General features: G+C 38.8%; 1 protein-coding gene across 4 annotated transcripts in view; it reads left to right on the top strand.

The window, feature by feature from the left end:
- The window catches only part of RASEF (RAS and EF-hand domain containing), a 369,451-nt gene that overhangs the window by 321,074 nt on the left and 22,757 nt on the right, over positions 1-25,620 (top strand). For all 4 annotated transcript variants that reach the window (XR_013607103.1, XR_013607104.1, XM_078675838.1 and 1 more), the window contains 4 exons: positions 668-812; positions 3,968-4,049; positions 11,872-11,986; positions 24,716-24,835. Coding sequence is in view for 2 of the 4 variants with exons in the window: in XM_078675838.1 (XP_078531964.1) it covers positions 668-812; positions 3,968-4,049; positions 11,872-11,986; positions 24,716-24,835 (462 nt within the window). In the remaining 2 variants the exon portion in view is untranslated. The remainder of the gene's footprint in view (positions 1-667; positions 813-3,967; positions 4,050-11,871; positions 11,987-24,715; positions 24,836-25,620) is intronic.

The raw sequence follows: 25,620 nt of genomic DNA on the forward strand, positions 1-25,620 counted from the left end.
GTATATCTGACGGTGACGGACAGTAAAAAAAGGGCATCTGACCGCCCTCACATAGCAGGGTGGATGGTCGGATGGACTACTTCTGATGGCACCTACTTGTTTGGACTGTTGAAGTGAGTTTTACAATGACAGAGTTAATTCTGGTCTATTGGCTTAACATTGAGTTTGGCAGACAGGATACTCCGTTGCAGTTGCAACAGAGTACCTGTCCACTAAACTCTAAATCAGCCCCAAAGGATCAACTGATGCAAATCAGTACTGACTCTGCTCTTCATAGGATCAGTCATTCCTTAATCGTGGTCACCTCACTCATTCATCCTGTGGTGCACTGATTTTTTGTCAGAAAATTTGAGATTCACCCTCATTACCCTCCACCCGTCCTAAAAATTCACTAACTAAGCTACGACCATGGAGAAACCAAAAATATTACTACTGTCAGCAGTCCATAGATTTTAATAACTTCAACCCTTGCAGAGAAATTCTTACAGAATCTACATACATCAAACCCCAGCAGTGATTTATTTTGCGTTCTTGCAATGACATATCTTTAAAGAATTGATTTGCTGATGCTCAAGACCAGCAGGAAAAATCTGTGAACTTTTTTATACTGATCTGTTTGTACAGGCGGGACATTTCTGTAAAGGTTTGTCTATCTTTTAATTTTAAGGAAAATGCGACAGACCGAGATCACAAATCTAAACCGACGAAGGCTTTTAAGATTGTCCTGGCGGGTGATGCTGCCGTTGGAAAATCGAGTTTTCTCATGCGACTTTGCAAAAATGAATTTCGGGGGAACACAAGCGCCACCCTTGGTAAGTTCTTGACATTATTTGGCTTTTAGTTCTGCATCTAGCCTCTGCTTAAAATGGTGTCAAATTAATTGTCCACAAAGTTACAAACAGTGAGCAACCCAGAATACCCTTGAGGGCTTGGGTAATTATGATAAAAGGGTGAAAGTGCCTTCAAGGGAATTTATTTAGAGAAGCTTGAATTATTTAAACCAAATTGGAGGGATGATTTAATAATCCCTATGTGAATTCAATCTCTTACTGTAAATCAATAAAACTCACATAACAACATGCAACAATTAAAAAAACACAATTACGTAAAGCACAAACACGAACAAGGTGTATAGAAAAAAGGATTTTATCAAAAGATAATTCAATCAATATATACAGTAAAAGCAATAATAGGTCTGTAGGTCTATAAATGATATGTAAATATACAACACAACAGGACCTAAAAACACCTATCCACAAAGTACAATAAATGCAGATTTGAAGCCCATCATTTTGAATAAACTTCGATATCCTGAATTCATTTGAGGATACATTCTGTCATTATACAGTTTTTAATTGACTACAGTCCTGAAGATGGTCTCGATAAGCATCCTCTAAAGAGACCGAAACGTCGACCTCCACCTCTTCCTTTTGTATCATTTATTGTACTTTGTGGATAGGTGTTTTTAGGTCCTGTTGTGTTGTATATTTACATATCATTTATAGACCTACAGACCTATTATTGCTTTTACTGTATATATTGATTGAATTATCTTTTGATAAAATCCTTTTTTCTATACACCTTGTTCGTGTTTGTGCTTTACGTAATTGTGTTTTTTTAATTGTTGCATGTTGTTATGTGAGTTTTATTGACTTATAGTAAGAGATTGAATTCACATAGGGATTATTAATTCATCCCTCCAATTTGGTTTAAATAATTCAAGCTTCTCTAAATAAATTCCCTTGAAATTAACTGTCCAACATTTCATAAGAGAGATGACAATTATTCAGATTATAAAATTCAATGTAATATAATTGAAAAAGTCACTAGAAATGGCTTCATGTCACGGAAGATGCCAATACATTGTAACAGTTTCAGGAATTTTGCAGTGGGCCAACAAATAGTGCAAATTCATTAGCACAATTTCTGTGATTGTATAATAAAGGATCGAGAAACAATATTAGCACAAGGGCAAATCTGGCAGAAATGATTTCACACTCTTTTGCCACTATTATTATAATATTTTTCAATGTGAAGTGCTGTTCCATGGTTGAAGTAAAATTAACCAGCTCTTTGTTGCATTAACTAGCAAAATTAGTCTACAATCTGTTCCCCTTTTTATGAGGGCTACTCACAGGTTATGATGAATTTGTTAAACTCTCACTTACAATGAATGGTTTTGCAGGGAGGGGTAAAAACCAGGGGCTTTGTCTCCCTTTATTGACTTTAGTTTTTTTAGACACTTTCATAACCTGTGGTGGGCCAAACCCCTAATCCCACATAAGACAATATTGAAATAATGGATTCAGGCAGACAGCTTCAAACAGAATCAGAAGATATGGAAATTCTTTTTGGTAGAGTCCCCAGTCAAAATATATTGAAAATCAATAAGTTCATAGTAGATCAGTGTTGCAAGCAAACTAGCCAAAACGTGTTTCGCTCCCTAGTGGGGCTTTTTCAAGGCCAAACATTTTTTTGTATACTGTCTGGTATTTGTAAATAATATCATATATGAAAAGAATGCTATTTATCTGGTAGATGTTGTGAAAGAAGTTAAAAAGTCCCTGCAGTCAAGGAGCGTATTCTTCGATCTTTACAATGAATGCCCTGTTTTTCCAGCATACTTTTCACAAATACGGTTTTGCATTTTTAACCTTGTATCCAAAATCTTATGCTGATTTAAATTGAGAAAAATCTGTTTGCTCCGTTCTAAATTGCAAAAATAGTGCAACTCAGTTTTCTTTGCTTCCTTGAACCAGTGACCAGTTCACAGTTTCTCTGATATGGCCGCGTGCATTAAGCCCATAATGAGAAATGAGATCACAGGTCCACTCACCAGATAGCTTTAGACAAAAGTGCTTATTAGGACCAGTGGTTTTGATGTTGTGCTTGGAAATATCAACAAAACAAGTGAACAATACCGAAGTAAGCAATAACGCCAGACAAAGAACTACATTCATAGGTACTTGGCAGGGCTCAGGCCTGCCCATTTTTTTGATTATGTCCGTTTAAGTGTTGTTGAAGTGCAAGTTAATAGAGCTCTTGCTAGGGGCAAACCTCCTGGATCGATAGGTAGACCTGCAAAGTACTCATTGAAAGAAATTGGACTAAAAATCGTAGATTACAAGCACATAGATTCAAAAATATCTCATAAATAATATATCCTACCAAAAATGTTTACTTTCTCTCTACCTATTGGTCAACCGGCTCCTGGCAGAAGTATTGTGTGCAAAAGATTGCTTACAAAAAGATGTAGATTTCTTACTTTTCGCTCCAATGGGGTTATATTTTGTAAACAACATTTGGAGCACAATATTTCTGTCAGCCAATATTTCACTTATGATACTCTGGTGTTATACACTCTGCCATCCTGTGGAAGGCTGGCTACCCTGTTTGGAGCTACTTGTTTGCCTGGCGGGCATCTCTGTGCTGTGAAGAGAGTCACTGCTACAGTGGCACCATTCTCAGCACTGAAGGTCTTTGAGCGGGAGCCATGTTTATAGTGCTCGCTCTGAAAAACTCTTTTGTTTACAGAAAAGCAGATACCAAAGCGGGACTATGTTATCTTCACAAAAATGCTACAGCACCCAGGGAGTTTCTCACATGGCTGACACGGGTAGGAATTAAAGATCAATGACGGTCACCTCCCTCTACAGGGACACACAATCCAACCTTGAACTTGTAGCTGTTGATTTGTATAAACAAAACAATAAACAGAAAAATCTGAAAATATAATTGTCTAAATATCTCAAGCAGAAGAAGACCTCACCCTATTGATTTTCTTTCTTTATTCCTTTATTTCGATACAATCGTATCATAAAAGGTACATTAAAAACATATACACATTTTATCATAGAGCGTATGATTTTAGTTGGGGTTTTTGAATCCAAAGTAATCCTTCATGATATTACATTGTTTTCTTGCATAGTATAGTGCCATGCTAAGATTACATTTTTTTCATTTAAAGGAGTTGATTTTCACATGAAAACGCTGGTGGTTGATGGCGAACCGACTGTCCTTCAGCTGTGGGATACTGCAGGACAAGAGAGGTAACGAAATTGAATGTGCACAGTTTTTACTTCATGTATGAATGACTTGATAGTTAAATTTATGTTAATAGTACATCAATACTGCCCAAAGACATCCTATTCTTCACGTAAGTCACAATACACACCTACTGCCGTTTACATCTGTACTGCATAGGAAGTCATCAAACAAACAATCCTGCCATTAAAAACAACGTTTTATAAAAAGAGGGACCATTCAGGGAATAGTAAGAAACAATCACTATTCACTGAGCACCAGACATTGGTAACATACTATATCTACTACTCAATACGATTGTAGTGCACCTGGCCAACCTAAGATCATATTAATTGCCTTCTTTCAGTTGAGGCATCTCCCCACCACAGAGAGGCCAGAATACAGGGTCCGAAGCACCATATCAGAAAGAACATGTTCTGCCTTGATGCAGTCCCACACCTCTGCCTCCTATGAACAATGGGAAATTTGAGAGGTTGAGTTGGCTCTTTCACTCTATGGGAAAGAAGTAATGTAGTCCAGATGGTCATATGACACCACAAAACGTTACTGTGCATTTTCTAACAGTTTTGAAAAAGTGTTTGTTTCCATGCTTGTTCATCAGAACATTAAATATTACATATTAATTTCCAAATAGAAATAAGCATAAGAAAACCTAATGTCTCGCTTTTAAAAAAATACACACATTTGAAATTACTAGAACTGCAACCCGCACTTTCCCAATGCAGGCTGCAGTACTTTAGTAGCGGTTCCTCTAGTCAGATGCAAGTCCTATCTAAAGCAGTACCTTAAGTCAATACTAGAGGTCCCGCAAATTAAAGACATATGATTGTTGTAGTATGATGCAGTACTTTAAGCCAGTAATGGGAGATCTCATCAGCTTCCACCACAGACCCCTCCATCTAGGCTGCCAGAGAATTATGAACAGACTAGATTACCTTGAATGTCTTCTTTTGTTGAAAGTGGAAAGGAATAATGGCAACAATTCTCAACTGTGTCATTATTTTGAGCAGGGCAGCTAAGAGAAATGGCATGAATTCAATATAAACATTTGCATATTCACTTGATTTTCACGTTCGCGAGGCTTTGAATGCATCACCTGTTAGTTTTGAAAAATGGTACCCTAATATCTACAGATAGTACAGTCACCTGTATGAGCAAATGTTATGTAATCTACACAGGGGACTGGTCCTTAGCTATTTCCTGGAATGAGCAAGGCAGTATAACAAAAGTAAAGTAGGCAAATAAATATGGCAAGGCTTATTATAGTAGTGGGGTTGGATGGGATGAGCATGGAGAATGATGGGGCAATGAGTGAGGATGACAGGAAGCAAGGATGAAAGGACAAGGGAAAGCATGTGAGTGGTGTGGGAGTCACAGGGAGTGAGAACTACCTGATTTGTGTCTTAGGGCCTGATTACGACTCGGAGCGGGCTGCCATGCCAGCACCCTGCTCCAGGTCTGCCAAAGTCGACCGCCACCCTCCTGCCAGATAACAAGTTAATTTGTGGTCTGTCAGGCGGCGTGGCGATCCCGTAGTGGTGCAGTACAAAGGCTCATATCCACAGGACCGTCAAAGGATATTCCTGCACGGCATGGACTGTGCAGTCCATGCTGTGCAGGAGCAGGTCTGCATGCACACTGGGGGGCACAGCATGTGCCTTGTTTGCATGCACCCCTGTGCATGGGACAAGAGGGGGCCCTGTAGGGCTCCCTTTCTTTCCTCACTGCCAGGAGTTTCATCGAGTGAGAACCACCAAGAGAACACTAGCAGTGAGGAAACTTGTAATATGCTTGGCAGTGTTGCAGTGGCACCACCAAGTAAATTACAGCTTCAAGACTGCCGCACTACTGCCAGGGATCATGGATCCCCAGCAGTTGCGGCGGTCCTAGGGAGGTCCGACTGCCGTACTCGCAATACAGCAGTCTCCTGCCGGTGCGGCTGTCCCCAACCACCACCAACCCTCCACCTCGAGTTTGGTGGACTGCCAAACTCATAAGTAGGCCCTTATTACAAGGTTCCAATGAGAGCAATGTTGGAATCATATAATCTTCCACAAAATGCCATGGTTTGAAGAACAGTCCTAACCAATGGCAAACCTTGAACACTACATAAGAGCCAGTGGCTAACAGTGGTTGACCCATTGCCCATTCTCTATGTGCTACTTGTTATATGTACTTTATAACGTATGGTTATTGATCACGTAACAGCAGTACTGAGAGACCTTTACTGGTTACCTTTGGAGACGAGGATCAAATTCAAACTAACCTGCATGACTTTTAAAATTCCAAAACTAAAACCATCCACCTATCTTGACTCTTGTCTGTGGAGGGATGAGAAACCTCAGGAGCAAAGAGACTTTAAATCTTGAAATCAAAAAATGTATATCTAACTTTGCTGCTTCTAAATCTTTTTACAGTACTCCCCTTTCCAACTAAAGAGCTCTCTTCCAGCAGATATAAGGTATCATAGAACAAAGACATTTTCTGAAAAAATATCAGAACACTACTCCTCCATCTGCACTTAAAAGTCTAAATACTTTCCTCTGTTTACTTTACTGTATGAATGCCAGATCTCTCAATCCTGAACTCTGTTTCGCCTTCCACCTTTTTTTGCTCTTTATATCCAACTCTTTCCACTCCTCCATGTTGCTGATACACTTTCACTCTTCCGCAAGTTACACTTACATTATGTTTAACATCCATGCTTTAGTGTATTCCAGAGCACTTGTCTCAGAATGAATTGTTCGTAAAAAGCACTTTGATGCCTCAGGCTAATTCAGCTTCATCTCAATCATTCCCCAGTGCTCCCTTGCCCAGTTGAATTGAATAATAATTGAATAATATTCTAGAAGACACCAGATCAGATGGATGGTCTTCCCCCAAACCTTTTGCTTTTAGCATCTACTTTTTGCTGAATTCATTGTTGTTGACCTTAGGACTCAGTGCACTTTAGCACTACTAACCAGTGCTAAAGTGCTTGTGATCTCTTCTTAAAACATGATGCAATTGGCTTACACCCAATTGCCATATTTAATTTATTTGTATGTCCCTAGGAAAGTTCCACTACCTGTGTCCAGGGCGTGTAAATCGAATGCTACTTGTTGGCCTGCAGCTCTGATTGTGCCACCCGGATCACTGACTTAATATCGACGTCACAAATATCGAGATACAAAAATATCGAGGCAAAAATATCGAGAGACAAAATATCGACTCCCTATCTTCAAACAGGTAAGTACCAAAATATCGACTCCAAAATATCGACTTACAAAAATATAGACTGTCAAAATATCGATTTTTTTAAATGTCTTAAAATTAAGTTAAAACTAATATAGTAATAAATATATTTAATATAAACTTAGAAATAATTTTAAAAAAATGTAATTTTAATAAATAATTTATATAATTTAAAAAATTATATCACCAAAAATAATACATATATATATATATATATATATATATATATATATATATATATATATATATATATATATATAAACATATTATTAAATAAACATATATAACATTTTTAGCGTAGCATAGAAAATGGTTAAAAATTATTGTTACAACTATAGTGAGTTCAACATTAGCAAAAGTGTTGGATAGCGTAGAGGTAAAATTTACTATTCCCACTCCAGTGGGTGCAACAGTAGAGAAAGCGCTGGATAGCGTAGGGGTTAAAATTACTATTCCCACTCCAGGGATGTATGACGTTACAACGCATACTTTTACAACGCCTACCATTACAACAAAACTTTTACAACGCAAAAACTTTTACAACGCATACATTTACAACGCAAGATTTTACAACGCATATACCTTTACAACGCATACCATTACAACGTAAGTATTGGTAAGTATATAATAATTTTTTGAATATAAATTAATTAAACCTTATAATATAATTTAATTTTATTTAATTTTATTTAATTAATTTAATTTAAATGTAATTTTACTTTATTTTTACAAAGTACCCCTGTACCCCAAAAACCCAAAACTGACCCTGAACCCTAAAAATACCCCTTTACCCAAAAACTGAAAACTGACCCTGAACCCTAAAAATACCCCTTTACCCAAAAACTGAAAACTGACCCTGAACCCTAAAAATACCCCTTTACCCCAAAAAACTGAAAACTGACCCTGAACCCTAAAAATACCCCTTTACCCAAAAACTGAAAACTGACCCTGAACCCTAAAAATACCCCTTTACCCAAAAACTGAAAACTGACCCTGAACCCTACAAATACCCCTTTACCCCAAAAACTGAACACTGACCCTGAACCCTAAAAATACCCCTTTACCCAAAAACTGAAAACTGACCCTGAACCCTAAAAATACCCCTTTACCCAAAAACTGAAAACTGACCCTGAACCCTAAAAATACCCCTTTACCCCAGAAACTGAAAACTGACCCTAAACCCTAAAAATACCCCTTTACCCAAAAACTGAAAACTGACCCTGAACCCTAAAAATACCCCTTTACCCAAAAACCCAAACATATAACATTTTAAAAATAATTATATACTTACCAATACTTACGTTGTAATGGTATGCGTTGTAAAGGTATCTGCGTTGTAAAAACATGCTTTGTAAATGTATGCGTTGTAAAAGTTTTTGCGTTGTAAAAGTTTCGTTGTAATGGTAGTGCATAGTAAAAGTTGCGTTGTAAACGTTGCATACCCACTCCAGTGGGTGCAACAGTAGGGAAAGTGTTGGATAGCGTGGGGGTTAAAATTACTATTCCCACTCCAGTGAGTGCAACAGTAGGGAAAGTAAATACTTCATAGATAAATATAATTAAAAAAATATTAATACCAATTACAATTAATTACCAATTATATTTAAATAAATTACCAATTAATATTTAATTAACAATTAATTAAAAATAAATACCAATAAATGAAATAACATATTAAATTAATTATAATTAAATTACTTCCCACCCTATTCCCCTATAAACCCACCACCCGCTACAGAAAATAAATTACTAAAATAACATATTTATCAATTAATCAATTAAAATTAATTGCCAATTATATTTTAATTATTTACCAATTAATTTTTAATTAACAATTAATTAAAAATAAATACCAATAAATTAAATAACATAGTAAATTAATTATAATTAAATTACTTCCCACCCTATTCCCATATAAACCCACAACCCGCTACAGAAAATAAATTACTAAAATAACATATTTATCAATTAATCAATTAAAATTAATTGCCAATTATATTTTAATTATTTACCAATTAATTTTTAATTAACAATTAATTAAAAATAAATACCAATAAATTAAATAACATAGTAAATTAATTATAATTAAATTACTTCCCACCCTATTCCCCTATAAACCCACAACCCGCTACAGAATTATATTACACAAAAATTAAAAAATATTAACCTACCTTATTTTCGATATTTTTGTTGTCTATATTCTATCTAGTCGATATTATGTCATTCTATATTTTTGACTTCGATATTTTGGCTACTCTAGTCGATATTTTTGTAGTCTATATTATGTCTAGTCGATATTATGTCTAGTCGATATTAAAAACTCGATATTATGTCTAGTCGAAATTAAAAACTCGATATTATGTCTGTTCACCGTGCCACCCACTTAAGTAGTGTATTAAACTTGTCTCAAATCTGCCATTGCAGCCGGTGTGTGCAGTTTTAAACTGCCATTTCGACCTGGCAGAATAAATCTTTTGCCATGCCCAAACCTTCCTTTTGAATACATATAAGACACCCCTATGGTAGGCCTTTGGCAGCCCTCAGGTCAGGGTGCAGTGTATTAAAAAAATTGGACATGTACTTTTAAGTTGTATATGTTTTGGTAGTGAGAAATTCTTACATTTGTTTGTGACTACTGCAAGGCTTACCTCTCCGATAGGATAACATTGGAGTTACCTTACTACCTTTAATTTATTAAATGATGATTTCCAAATGGGAGCACGCAACCAGTTCATGTTTGAAGTCTTTGAAAATTAAATGAAAAATCTTCTCTCATGGTAAACTAAGATTTTATTTTAAATTACAATTTTAAAAATGCGCTTTTAGAAATCTGGCATTTTCCTGGTCTTACCCATTTAGTGCCTGTGGCCAGACCCTGGGTTCACATGACTGGGTGTAGCTGACAGTTGGGCTTTGTGTATTCCTCCTGGACAGGCACACACAAAAGTGAGCTTATGTGTACCTGGATGAACCATAACTGGCAGGATGGGAGGGCGGAACTGGGCAGAGCCCAACTTACACTTGAATAGGCTATGTCCTGCCTCCACTCATAGGGCTGCATACCGCGTGTGGTTAATCTGCAGCACGGACAGGGAAGGCAGGTTGTCTGGAGACTTAAAAGGGAAACCTCTAGAAGCTTCTTACATCTTCCAGAAGAAAGATACCTGGTGTAAATATTGGACCTCAGATACTAACTCTTCTGTACACTACTGACCTGTGGAGACTCTTCCAGGATAGACTGCTGTGCTGCTGAAAGGACTGCCATTCTACTAGACTGCGTCCCTGCTGGACTATTGCATTTGCCGGACTACTGTCTTGCTGGACTACCCTCTTGCTGCATTACTGCCCTACTGGCTTCCTTCCTAAGCCAGAGGGATTGTTTCTCCACCTGAATCCAGAACTCCCAGAGTTACTCCTTGGACTAGTCTGTCTCCTGGCCTCTTGTTTAGAGCAACAGAGACATTACAGGCACACAACCACCTAAACAATCACTCAGAGCCAGTTGGAACAAGCCCCTGACCCCCAAGTGGATCCCTTAGGTCTTGGACCCTTGGCATGGTCTCAGAGCTTAAATTCAAGCTTTTGGTCTCTTCGCAACTACCAACAGGCCTGTTGGCGCTGAAATATTGTCACTAGCACAGCCCGCCAATGCGAAGTGCCATCAGTCTAACCCTTTAGACTGCAGCATCTACTGCTCTCAGAGAGCGGCATAGAGAAGCACCAGACGACCATTCACGACGACAACATGATCTTCGTACTATAGCGACGACCATCCGCAACGCCGGGCCTGCTCTTCGTGCTGCATTGGCAATCATCCGCGATACTTCCCTGATCTTCGCGGCCCCCTCCACCACAAACAGGACTCTTTGCGCTGGACTGAGAAGGTAACTTTCAGCTGGACAAAACGAGGTCCCTGAATCCAAACCGTGCTCTATCGTGGTCAGCCTGAACTTGTGACTTTTTCTAGGTCTCCCACAGCCAGACAGTCAAGAGTAGCACTTTGGCCTTCTTGGGGCTATTTTCAATAAAATATTTACAATTATATACCTCCGGATCTACTGATTAGATTTTTGTTGTTTAGGTCTTGTTTTATTTTTTTAAATCTACCTTCTTTTCCTAATTTGGTGTGGGATTCTCTTTGTGTGGTGTTTTAATTTTACTACTGTTCGAAGTGTTGCACAAACACCTTACATGTTGCCTTTACGTTAAGCCTGACTGCTTTGCACCAAACCACCAGAGCGTGAGTACAGTTTAATTTGGGGTTTGCTTGTGACTTCATCCTGACAAGGATTCTGGTTGCTGCTTGAGTAGGTTTCACCACCCCATCAACCAGCAACCCAATTACGATAGAAAAATCCTACAAGAAGGTGGTGAAGGTGGTCCCTCTGACAGATCAAGCTGTCTGTAGCAAGACCTAAAAGACATGCTTATCTTATATGAATATGTGAGTCACAGTTGGGTAGGTTGTCAGACATATAATACCTACTGATCAAGAAATAGGTTTGTACATGATGAATTTAACTGTACTAAAGTGTACACAGAGGAGATATGTGTTATGAACTGGTGTAAGGATGCATTTTTTCTCATTTCTAGATTTCGAAGTATCGCAAAGTCATACTTTAGACGAGCGGATGGAGTCCTGCTGCTGTATGATGTTACGTGTGAGAAAAGCTTTCTAAATGTCCGGGAATGGGTGGACATGATTTCGGTAAGGAGTGCGTATTTATTATACTTAAGGAGTAACACAGCAATTGTGAACAAACCGAGTGGTCATGTTTATACAGTGGCATGAAGGATTCTCTGTGCCAACCAAACTTCGCTTCTTCCACATTCCTCTGAAGAACGTATCTAGTCAGAAAAAGGAAGAATTGTGGGATTTTAGACTTAATTACAATCACTTTGTTTTCTGTTTTTGTCCCTGTGTTTTAACCTGCATATGAAAACCCTGCATAATGCATAATTCAATCAGAATGAATATGCATACCACCCAATGTGTACGTTGTATGCAGCACTTCTGTGTAGGCAGGTAGGACAGCGGCTGGAGGAGAGAGAGGCTGCCCTTCCAACAGGGGAGCTCATCAGGCCATTCACAAATCCTGGAATCTTAGGCATGAACCCTGGACAGCGGCTGGAGGAGAGAGAGGCTGACTGTAGAGCGATGGTAAGCACCAGTCACTTGAGGGAGGATTTTATATTACAGAGTCCAGATGTGTTTTAGAAGCTTAAAATAGTGGGTCTCTTTTTACAACAGTAATTTGTTGTGTGTGTCAAACGCAGTATTATTCCGAAGCAATGGAACACTTTTGACTGGCTGTATACAATCTCAATACAAATGAGGTGCGCATAATAATAATTGAGACTGCTCTTGTAGTGATCATGGTGGCCTCAATTGGAGACATTCTGTTCAATTTAAGTATTTTTTCATTCTCATAATCAAGAATAGAGCCACACATTTGCATGACAAGAAATGTTGAGAAGACACAGTTTTAAAATGTTAGGATTTATTTTAATTTTGTTTTGGAAAAGAGAGTTTGGTAAATGATTGTTAATTTCTGCTTATTTTATGGTTCAATTCACTTTGTAAATGAAGGGCTGCCTAAGCAAACCAACATTTTTAAGAAGGCGTTGTTAGTAAGTTCGACGTTGTTGTCATGTCTCAGGTGATGTGTAGTGTTATACAAAACTCCTTAAAAAAAAAATCAAATTCTCCAAGAAAATTATAATTACTAAACGTCTATAGATCATAACTTTAGTTGACTCACTATAAAAGAGTGTCATCCTAAAGATGATCAGCAAAAGACTTAGGCCCTTAAAATGGGTTCGGTGGTCCAGTGTACTGCCAAACCTGTGGCGGTGATCCGCGGACCACCAGACTGCCAGTCCCCCCGCCGCATTAGTACTGCGGCAGTTGGACTGCTATGGAAACACTGCTGCCGCCACGGATCCACAATTCCTGACTGTGGTGCAGATTAGGAGTTTCCTCACTCCACACTTTTAATGGCGGTAGCACCGCCATGAAAAGTGCGGCGGTGAGGAAACAAAGGGTGCCCTACAGGGCCTCCTGTTGCCTCCGCACCATGGGGTGCCTGCAGGGGGGCACATCTCGGCCCTGCTCCATGACTGCCAAAGTCATAATAAGGCCTGTATACACAAACGCTGGCAATACATGACAGCATCTAGGAGCAATGCAGAAAAAAGTGCCTCTCCCATCTACTCACATCACCTTACCATGAACCTCAAGAGTCCTTGGTCAGTGGTTTCTGAGGCAAATAGCTACTGTTAAGAGACAATTCACAGCGAAACAAAGAATCGTAAATTTCTGGAACGGTTTGAGGGATTGACATTTTTTAAACTGAAGATGAAATCCATTTGCGCTATTCTCACCATGTGATAGCATTTAATCCATTGTCTTGGGGGGCTCACAAACAGAGCATTACTCCGAATTGCAACAGTGAACCTTGTCTGATAGCTAGGGCTTAACGTTGTGCTGTGATTTTACGTTATACACAAACACATACACCTCTAGTGTGATGTGTGATCAGTGTTCATGAACCATTTCACCCACATTCGTAACTATTCCTTTAGTTGCTGCATGTTCTAAATATTACTTTAGGGCAGAATAGATAAAACATGGCAAACTAATTGAAGATTTAAAAAGAAAAGTAATTGAGAATCCTTTCCATAACAAATGAAAAAAAGACTTGCTTTGGATTGTTTTAGTTTTTTTACAACAGATTTAATGGATACGTTAAATGAAGTATTTATTTGGAATAGGTTTATTCAAGTTTGAGATGGATCACTGAAAGAATATCGACTACCACAATATCGAGTACCCAAAATATCGAGGTGAAAATATCTACTACAAAAATATCGAGTTTGTATGTACAAACAGGTAAGTACAAAAATATCGACTACAAAATATCGTTTACAAAAATATCGTTGTAAAAAATATCGACTTTACTAAAAACAATGTTTAATTACATTAATATAAAAAATTAATTACTAAAATATAATTAACAATACTTAAAATAACTTTTAATAATTAAATATTTAATGAAAGTAAAAAAAATATATATTTTTAATCATATTTCTTAAAACATATATATACAGTAACAACATTTAATTAAATAATAGGCAATATTGTATATGTACCCCAAAAACCCAAAACTGACCCTGAACCCTAAAAATACCCCTTTACCCAAAAACCAAAAACTGACCCTGAACCCTAAAAATAACCCTTTACCCAAAAACAGAAAACTGACCCTGAACCCTAAAAATACCCCTTTACCCAAAAACTGAAAACTGACCCTGAACCCTAAAAATACCCCTTTACCCAAAAACTGAAAACTGACCCTGAACCCTAAAAATACCCCTTGACCCAAAAACTGAAAACTGACCCTGAACCCTAAAAATACCCCTTTTACCCAAAAACTGAAAACTGACCCTGAACCCTAAAAATACCCCTTTACCCAAAAACTGAAAACTGACCCTGAACCCTAAAAATACCCCTTTACCCAAAAACTAAAAACTGACCCTGAACCCAAAAAATACCCCTTTACCCAAAAACTGAAAACTGACCCTGAACCCTAAAAATACCCCTTTACCCAAAAACTGAAAACTGACCCTGAACCCTAAAAATACCCCTTTACCCAAAAACTAAAAACTGACCCTGAACCCTAAAAATACCCCTTTACCCAAAAACTGAAAACTGACCCTGAACCCTAAAAATACCCCTTTACCCAAAAACTAAAAACTGACCCTGAACCCTAAAAATACCCCTTTCATTTAACATAATTAGCAATTAATCAATTAAATAAAATTAATTACCAATTACATTTTAATTAATTAACAAACATTTTTTAATTAACAATTAATTAAATATTACTACCAATTATTAAATTAACATATTTAATTAATTATAATTAAATTACTTCCCACCCTATTCCCCTATAAACCCACAACCCGCTAGAGAAAATACATTATTTTAATTGACATAATTAGCAATTAATCAATTAAATAAAATTAATTACCAATTAAATTTTAAATAATTAACATATATTATTTAATTACCAATTAATTAATTATTACTACCAATTAATAAATTTACATATTTAATTAATTATAATTAAATTACTTCCCACCCTATTCCCCTATAAACCCACAACCCGCTAGAGAAAATAAATTATTTTAATTGACATAATTAGCAATTAATCAATTAAATAAAATTAATTACCAATTAAATTTTAAATAATTAACATATATTATTTAATTACCAATTAATTAATTATTACTACCAATTAATAAATTTACATATTTAATTAATTATAATTAAATTACTTCCCACCCTATTCCCCTATAAACCCACAACCCGCTACAGAATTAAATTACACAATAATTAAAAAAATAATTAATTAAAAAAAATAATAAAATAAATTGACACTTTTCACACATATTATAACATAAACACACTATAAATAATTAAATATTATTTAAAAAACTATATTTTTTACTATCTAGATTATATACTTGGATATTTTCACTGTCTATATTATTTACAGTCGATATTACTTCACTTACCTTAAAAACGATATTTTGGCTGTCGATATTCTGTCTAGTCGATATTTTCTCCAAACGATATTTAAAACTCGATATTCTGTCCAGACGATATTTTGGAGTCGATATTATGTCTGTGCACCGTTTGAGATCAACCATGTAAAATATACAAATGCATAGAATCAACACATTATAAAACATCCACTTTTTTAAATTTGAACATTTTATTAGGAAATATGACATACACAAAGAATCATACAGAAAAAAAAACCTATTAAACGTCCGTGTCATAGATCTTATTTTCAATTTCATACCACCTCCCCCAACCCACCCAAAGGAAAGAAAGAATACATAAACATAATTCACTTTTATCAAGCTACCTTAAACCTTAATGTTCAGAATTCAACCACTTGGTTAAGGGGCCCAAATCTGTTCACTCTCCCTCCGGGCCCTAGGTCCTCTTCTCTTGGATACAGATAATTTCCATTTACACACATTTAGAAATTTACTAAACCATTCATGTGGAGTCGGGGGGTGGGGTCTAGCCAAAGAGTAGCTAGACACAGTCTCAATACAGCCATAGCGACAAAAAATAGCTTTCGATCTGATTCAACCATATTTTGATCAGCTATACCCAACATAATAGCCTGAGGTGTTAATAGTATCAGATATCCAAACACTTGTTCTAAACATTGCTCTTTTTGACTAAACAATGGGGTCAGAGAGGGGCAAAAGGCGAACATATGAATACTGTCCACCGCAAGCTCCCCATGTCGAGAACAGTTTACCCCCACCACCCCACACCATTGATGTATACAAAAAGGAGTTATATACAAGTTGAGTCACGTCTTAAAGCATTGAACCTGGAGGTTAGCAGAGATAGTGGCAGATCGACTATAAGCTAGAGAGTCCTCGCAAACACCTTGTTCCACAAGTAATCCAGTCTGCCAACAACTAAAATGCTCGGTTAGATCATCACTCCTCTTAGCATTAACCAGTTTATAGATAGTGGATATAGTCGATTGGTTCCCATTAATCAGTTCCACCAACGGAATACGAATCCAACTGACAGTTTTTTTAGAAAAAAAGTCTTGAATCTGTAAGAATTTAAAACATTGCCTATCGCCAATTTCTGCTTTATGGATTCAAAGGTCAGAAACCCCGATTCAGAGAAAATATCCCCTATTACAATAGCCCCTTGTGCTGACCACTCTTCAAAATACCCATCCCGAAAAAATTTCGGGGAGTAGAGTATTCCCTGCAAAAGGAGAGTATAGGTGAATTCTCCCAATATTAAACATATTCCGAACTGTCGTCCAGACTTTAAAAGCACCCAGCAGAACCTTAAACCTCACACGTTTAAAATAGGCAAAGTCGATATGTCTAAACGAGCTTCTTCCCCATAAATTAAATGATAAATTGAAGTATCAGAGGGATCTGCAACTCCTACATCTAACAGTTCAGCAATATGTCTCAACGTTATCGACCAATAGTACACCTGAAAGTTAAGTACCGTCCAGCCCTCCTCTCTCTAGGGAGAGTCATATATTTCATAGCCCGTCTTGGGCATTTGCCGGCCCTTAGAAACCAAGAAGTAATCCGTTCTAGCTTTTTAAACCAAATTTGGTCAATCAACAAGGGGATGGCTCTAAGAAAGTATGAAATCTTGGGTAAGAAGATCATTTTTATAACATTACATCTGCCCATCAACGTTAACTGTAAATTGTTAATTCGACGAGCATCAGCATCTAATTTACACATCAGAGGGTTCAGGTTGATCTCAACTATCTCCTCAGGTTTAGAACTGATCTCTATCCCTAAATATTTAGACTTGCAGACAACCCGCGGGTCAGCCAGAGTAATTTTATCATTATATATTATTTGGGTTTTTGCTTCATTTAAGTGATAACCAGAAATTACACCAAACTGTGACGTAATTATTTGAATTTCTTGCAATGCTACCTGCGGGCAGTCTGTCAGAATAGCTAAATCGTCAGCATAACCCAGAATTTTGGTGTCCCCGCCCTTAGCCCGCACCAGACGGATTAATACATCAGAAAAAATATTTTTAATAAAGGGATCAATGTAAATTGCAAATAATAATGGGGAGCAGGGACACCCCTGCCTTGTTCCTCTCAGTATGTTGATTGTTTCAGATTGAATTTCCATGACTGAAATTTGAGCGGTTGGGTGTATGTACATGCTCTGAATCGCACGAATAAACCTCTCCCCAAGACCATAATGTCTCAATGCAGCCCACAAAAAAGGCCAGGACACCTTATCAAAAGCTTTCTCCGCATCAAGCAGGATTAAAGCCATAGGGTCTCCTGTAACCTTAGTATAATCAAACAACGCTATTGTGCGGTGTATATGTTCGATAGTTTCGCGACCAGGCACAAAACCATGTTGTTGAGGCGACACTAGCTTTTTGATCACCCCTGCCAGCCGATTTGCAAGAATTTTGGAGTAAATTTTGATATTACTATTAATAAGAGTTATTGGTCGATAGGACCTGGTATCTGATGGTATCTTGCCTTTCTTTAAAAATGTAACAATCCTGGCTCTCCACCAAGATTCAGGAGGCTTCTCACCATTTTGGACCCTTCGGAACGTCTCTAACATAACGGGAGTGAGCTGGGATCGAAAAAACGTATAGAATTCTCCCGGTATAAAATCAGGACTAACAGCCTTGCCACTAGGGAGAGAATCTATAGCTAGCCATAACTCTTCAATTTTAATTTCCGCATCTAACATATCTAGCTCTTCCAAGGATAGAGCCCCTACCTCGATTTCCTTAAGATATATTTGGAATTCAGCATGAACCATCTCACTAATATCTTCATTATAAAGATTTTGATAACATTTCTGGAAAGCTAGAGCTATGGCGCCTTCTTCAGTAACTAACCCTACTTCAGGATCCAAAATGCTTTCGATTCGCATGGCAGATTCTCTTTCTCTAGTTCTGGAAGCTAACATATGCCCAGCTCTTTCGCTATTCTCAAAAATGTTAGAAGGCCAGGCTAAAAATGTGCTTGCTGCTTTAGCCTGTGAAATTTCTATTATGGCTGACTTAGCAATTAAAATCTGAGTTTGAGCAGCATCACCGTTGCCACCCCCAAACACAACCCTGGCCAGATTGATCTTAGCCTCTTCAAGATCTCTATATAGCTCCTGTAGTTTCCCTTTATCCCTTTTCTGGCTTTCCCATCCAGATCGAGTAGTTTCTCCCCTATCCCAGCTTTAAGTGTGTCCTAAACATTTTGTACACAAGTACTACCTATGTTTTCGTTTAGAAATCTTGTTATCCATAAAGCCATGCATTCGATATACTTGCTATCTCTTAACAGACCACGATTAAACGTCCATGCATCTGGTTTCCTAACCCTAGGCTGTATGTTAACCTCGAGTACAAGCGGATTATGATCCGGCATTAATCTCGGATATCTAGTAATACTAGAACCTTCAGCCAGGATTGGAGAGATAAAAAAACTTATCTAGCCTGGAATGAGTTTTGTGTGGTGCGGAGAAAAAAGTAAACCCAGGGTCATTCCTTCTGAAAGAAGCCCATACATCTATCAAACCGTGCAGTTCATTCATTTGCCGTAAAGCCCTATAGACTTTAGGTTTTCGGCCAGCATATACTACCGCCGATTGATTAGCAAGTTCACAGTCAATATTTATGTTAAAATCACCTCATAATATAAACTGAGCTGGCCAACCAACCAGCTCGAGGTTTAGCCAGTTGTATAGTTCTGGATCGTCAAGTACCGGGCCATAAACTGAACAGAGTGTGAGACTTTATTCTGAAGTTTGCCATGAATAATAACCCATCGACCATAAACATCAGCAGAGGAGCGGATTATATTGACCCTTCCCCGTCGCGCTAGAATGGCGACCCCTTTAGTCTTTGCCTCTAATATGGTCCATGAGATCAGCTGAAAATCCTCAAGCTCCAAAAGCTTATACTGACTGGCTTCGATGTGAGTTTCTTGAAGGCAGATAATATCTGCCTGCAAAAAACGAACATCCTCTCTGATCCGACACCGTTTAGCTGGATCATTTAGCCCGCAGATATTTATAGATGCTCTCCTAATATTAGCCATGCAACTGTAGAAACATTCCAAACATATATCCAGCTAAAAGATTGTGCACATCCTAACTGGACTAAACCATTCCCAAAGACAAACCCCAACCCGAACCTTCCCTTGCCCTGTAGCTCCTCCCCCACCCTAAACCCCCTACCCACCCTAGCCCCAAACCAAAAAACTGGCAAAAAAGGTCCTCAGACCCTTGTGATGCCTCCCACTTCCCGAGTGTCACCTGGTCACTCCCTGTCCATATGAACAACCTAAAGAGAAAACAAAGAGAATAAAGAAAAGAGCCGAAAAATACAGAAAACATCTTGAGGGTAAAGAAAAACAACCTACACAAGCTTATTCCAAGCTGAAACTAAAGTCCATTAACCATCGGTAAGTTCCTTCAAGTAATTTTCAGCTTGGACTTCCGAGGAGAATACTCGTATCTTGCCATGAAAAATAACCTTCAGCCGTGCAGGGTTCATCAAAAAAAACTCACACCCCTTTTTTTGGAAAGGGGTGATCAGCTGACGGAGCCGCCACCTCGTTCCACTGTTGCGTGGCAAAAATCGGGCCGCACGAAAAAGGTATGGATCTCTGCAGATCTTCTTGCATCCGGACGTGCTTTTTCGAAAATGGCTTGTCTCAGGAAAAAAATTCCGAAAAAAATTAATAGTGCCCGGGGTTTGACTTGGGGGCCTGCGTTTTTTTTAACATAAGGGGAAACCGATGCACTCTCTGTATCTCGGTTTCCCAACACCAATGTGAAAGCTCCAGAAATGCAGTTTTAAATAGCTTCAGAACAAACCCTCTAATATCCTCACCCTCAGCCTTTTCCTCGATCCCTAAAAGTCGGGATTTGTTTCTGCGAAGCGGTTTTCAGAGTCCTCCAACTTCCACATTATGTCTGAGAGCCTTTCATGGTTAGCCGTAGTTTTTATTTCGGTGTTTTGTAGTCCGGCCTCGAGCCCCATAAATCATTCCTCCAAGGCAACTGTCCTGGCTATAACCTCTGAGCACGCCTTAGTATTTTTCTGAATAGTCCCTTGTATTTTCATCGTGGCTAGCTGGGCTCTCTTGTGTTCTTGATGAGCCTCATTTTGAATGGATAGATCAGGGTATTTGAGGGAGGTAAATTGGTTTCATCCCCGGGTCCCCTTCTTGATCTCTTGGCCCTCCTGAGCCTGCAAGGCTGCTTGTGGCAAATGAATAATCCCACTGTAAATTGTTGCTTGCCTCAGAATCATCGCTCTCGCTTTTCCTTAAAGTGGACATTGGTATCTTCCTGGTATATTACCCAAGTCGATCTCCAAACCTTGCAACGATTTTTTATAACCCCCTTCAGCCCCTTCAGCCCCTCCTGTGCCAGTACAGGTCACTGTGGGTTTCCCCGCAAACATCCCTGGGACAGTGACTGTTTTTCCCCGCCCAGAACCCTCAATCATCTGTGAAGCGGCCCCCGACATCCCGAAGTTCTTACTCCCACTCTTGTCATTTGTGGTGCATGGGGGCTGTGTTTTCTCTACGATTTTTCCTTTTATCAGGCTCGCCTTCTTAGAACTCACCGCCATTACTTTAGCTGCGGGCTTTTCAGCCACTCTGTCCAATTTTGATGATTTCTCGGGCTTCTCCTGTGCGGGTGGTATTTTCCTCGTCCCTGAGGCTGGTACGTCTCCGGAGGCTTTAGTGCTCAGTACGGGTACGTTCCCGTTCTTGCGGGGCGGCATGATGCTTTGTAAGCCGCCGTTCACACTCAGGTGTTGCTGGGGTTCCCTGCTAGCCACACCCGCCACGTCCACAGGTGTGCTCGGCTACGGAGAGCCATTGCTGTAAGCCGCGCAGACCGCAGCCAAAGTTTCTGCTTCTCCCGATCCACGAACATAGGTTCCTTTACCAAACGACAATCCACATTAGCTCCACAATAGCTCCGCAGAGGTTGTGTTAATCGTCCCTCATTCAAAACTCTCTTTCTCTCTTAGAAACCGCCGATACTGCAGCGCTGGTCAGGGAGTGACACCCACTCGGATCAAGCGGCCGCCATCTTACCCCATATAAAACATCCACTTTTGAATAAAAATGTCAAAATAATCGAGCAACTTCAAAATGTGTTTTGGTATCCATTGTCCATGAACTTTTATGAAAGTTGTGGTCTTTTGATGTTGTCTCGTGTATAGAAGGTTCTTCAATCAGCTCTATTCTAATGTCTTCATATGTTTCTAACAACATAAGTCATCTTCTTCCTTAATCCTCAGACAGGCTCCAATGATTTCATCAAATTGGACTAGTCAGTGCCTTAAGTGCATCGATTTCATGATTTACTTTGGACTTCCCTTTTAAGTTTTTACCAAATGTGAGTTAGTTCCAATTTGTAACATTAAACCCAAATATTTTGTTCCCACCCATACACTAAATCATCTAGCCCCCGTATTTCTCACCAAGAGCTAACTAGAGGTCAGGCCAGATCCAGGGTAATAAACTATCTGTAGCAGTCCTACTCAGTTTAAAGAGCCAATACGAAATTCAAATAAGGGCAACAGAGCAGCCAAAGAGTAGAAGACCTCAAACGGAGAAAACACGATCACACCACTGCTTTCATCTTGTCAATAGTCTCAGAAGAATAATGCAGATGTAGTACAGCACCATAAATGAGGACATGCATTGCTTTAGTTTCCTTCACCCTACGCAGTGGATGCAATAAATGGCTGCTGTGGTTGATGGTATGTCTCATGACATCATCGATAAGCATTTCCAAGAATTCTGATTTAACTGTCATAAAATGGGTCCATGTTCTTTCGGAGTCAAATTGAATACCTAACTATATATATATATATATGCCTTAACCGAATTTAATCAGAGTCCCCAAAATACGGTCTGCTTAGCGATACCTAAGTCTTGTCATTACTGATTTTCTTTGCATATGTTTCAAGGAGGTTTACTAATTTCTGGAGTCCCACAGGGGCCGTTATCAAGATGTCTTCATTTAGTACAGCAAGAAAACGATGTACTATTAGGTCGTTATCCTACCATCCTGATTAATATTAATAAAGTAGGTCAGAGCACTCTGATTGGTGGCCATCACCATTGGGGTGGTCAGCAAACTACCAAGACCGCTTTTCCTTAAAGTATGTTTTTTTTAATGCAACACTATTTCTTGATAGCAATAGGGTTATGTTTAAAATTAAAGTTACCTTTTTAGGAAAAATGTGCTTGTCAGTTATCAGTGGTCCACTGTGCCACAATGTAAGCTCCAACAATGTTTTTCCAATATTCAGAAAGCGGTCATAAGAGGTCAATTTCGCTTTCTGAATGGGTTAGCCCTCCAGTGAAGGAGTTGGTAACTTTTCATTGTTTTGAGGTCTTAATATACTAATACACTGCCTACTGAATCGGTATTTCGAAGGGATGCCTACTATATACCCATTCCAAATAATGTTTTGTTAAGGCGTCTGTATCCTATTTTAACAGCATTTTACGTTTGCATACCCTGACTCGGTACGTTTGTGCTCATGAAAATACTTTGTACTTCTAGCTTATAACTATTTCAAAATAATGTTTATGAAGATTTTGTTCGGAGAATAACTCATTGTCAAGATGCAATATTCTTATAGTTTGAAAGGTCCCTTTTTTAAAAAATAGGCATCAAAAACAAGTCTGTTCAGGTAAGGGGAATGACCTAAGCTTGTAGCATTGCTGAGAGTAGGAGGACCAAAATCATTGCCCAGCAGGTGGGATTAGCTTTTGCAAAATTTGGGGCTGGATTCTTTTGGGACCCTTGTACATGTATTTCACTTGTCCCAGCTGTATCTCAATAGTGAAAACTATTTTACTCAAATATTTTGTTGACATGGCATTAGTGAAAAGGTTTCCTGCTAGAGGTATGTTACAAAAACAGCTGTCAGGGTATCAGACAGATTTCAACTATTCTGAGTTCTTTGGTGAGACCAACAAACTCCAAATTATTTTAATCAAGTGAGAAGTGCCAGTTTACACTGACAAAGCCTTAGCTGGTTCCTCATAAACCGTTGACCTTTTATCATGTCACCAGTCAATGTAATAAATACTCTTCCTTATTTAAGGTAGGGTGACCATCATTCGCTTGTCCTACTTGGGACTGTTTTGCGAGGCATGGTGATCTCAGGCGGAGTGCTCCAGCAGTGACTGCAGCACAAAGGGAGAAAAATCTCTGCACATCAGGGCCATTGTTTTGTAATTTCAGGAAAAAACTCCTGGTTTGAGAGTTGGTTTCTGGAAAATGAAAACCTTTACTGAGCATGTGCTACACAAATAGTGGTCGTTCGGCAAATGTCAGTGTCTTCAGTGGAACCGTCAAACAAGTAGCTTCACTGTAAATACAGAGGTCCTCGCCATCTAGAATCAGGCATGAATTTAATTTGTTTCTTCCAAATAACATTGACCTTGTTTCAGATCTATTTGTCTGCATTTCATCTTGCTCAGCAGGCCATTCTGTCAATTCCAAAGTATATGAGGGTCATTGCTGGAGTTGTTTTCTTCTATTTGCCAATGCAGTGTAACCTTCTAGAATCCCAAAATGAAGACAGCACCGAGGCTGCTCATTGGTGATATGGAAGGCCCTAACTGGGATATCAAAGAAAGCTAGCAGGAGGGCTTTAAATCAATGCAACTCAATATTGTCCCTTTCCTCCATCTTGTCTCACGAAAAATAGCAGTTTCACAAAATGAAAACTTCAGCAAAATGTATATGAAAATAAATCCCCTGTTATATTCTGAACATAACCATACTGTCACTTGAATGTCTAAATATGCCTTTGTTTACACTTTCCTGGCAGGAAGTTACTCAGGACAATGTCCCAATCATGATGGTCGGAAACAAAGCGGATCTTCGTGAAGTGGTAGCAGAGCACGGGCAAAAATGTGTCCCTACCAGTTATGGAGAAAAACTGGCTATGGTGAGGATGGGTAATCTGCTTTGAAATGTTTATAGTGTCTGAGTCATTTTAGCGCCGGAACACTCTTGTTGAGTAGCTGTGCGCTCTATAAATATCTTCATTCATTTATTCATTCCTTCATTCTGATGCTAGAATCCTACTTTCCATTCTTTTACTAACATGTGTATACAATCAAATCAGTACATACCATTGTGGTACAATGCACCAAAGATGCATAATTCGGCCAGTGTGGCAGTGGTGATTCAATTGAAAACAAGCATTGGCAAAGCTAAAAGGTCTGTCTTTACTGTGATATTGCATACCAACACAGACATGCGCAAGTACGGCAACCATGCACTGGCACATATTAGCCATTTCCATAGTCTTTGCTAAACCTTGTTTATATTCATTTATAATTGAAAACCTGTACAAATATATATGACTGTAATGAGAATAAGAGGGGCAATGCGGAGGCCCCAGCAGTCCCTGCGGTGCGGGGGGCAACGTTCCTTGTTTTACGGGGACCCCCCTCATCCCTTAAGCCATGCCATTGTATGCCTACCAGAATGCGTGCAATGGTATGTTCTAAGAAACTTTTAAATGCTCTGGAAAGCCACTCTGCTTTTCCGAGCTGAAAGAAAGAGCAAAGCAATATTGCGGGCAGAGAGAGGCCCAGCAAATGGTACCCCATGTCTCTATGTTCATGACAGGGGCGTAATGCAGGCCCCTGCGGTGTAGGGGCGCCCCAACCCTTCAGGGAACCCCCATTTAGCCCAAGACAAATTAATGTTTGTGGGATCTGGGAG

This window comes from Lissotriton helveticus, chromosome 2_1, assembly GCF_964261635.1.
Source record: "Lissotriton helveticus chromosome 2_1, aLisHel1.1, whole genome shotgun sequence".
NCBI classification, from domain to species: Eukaryota; Metazoa; Chordata; class Amphibia; order Caudata; family Salamandridae; genus Lissotriton; species Lissotriton helveticus.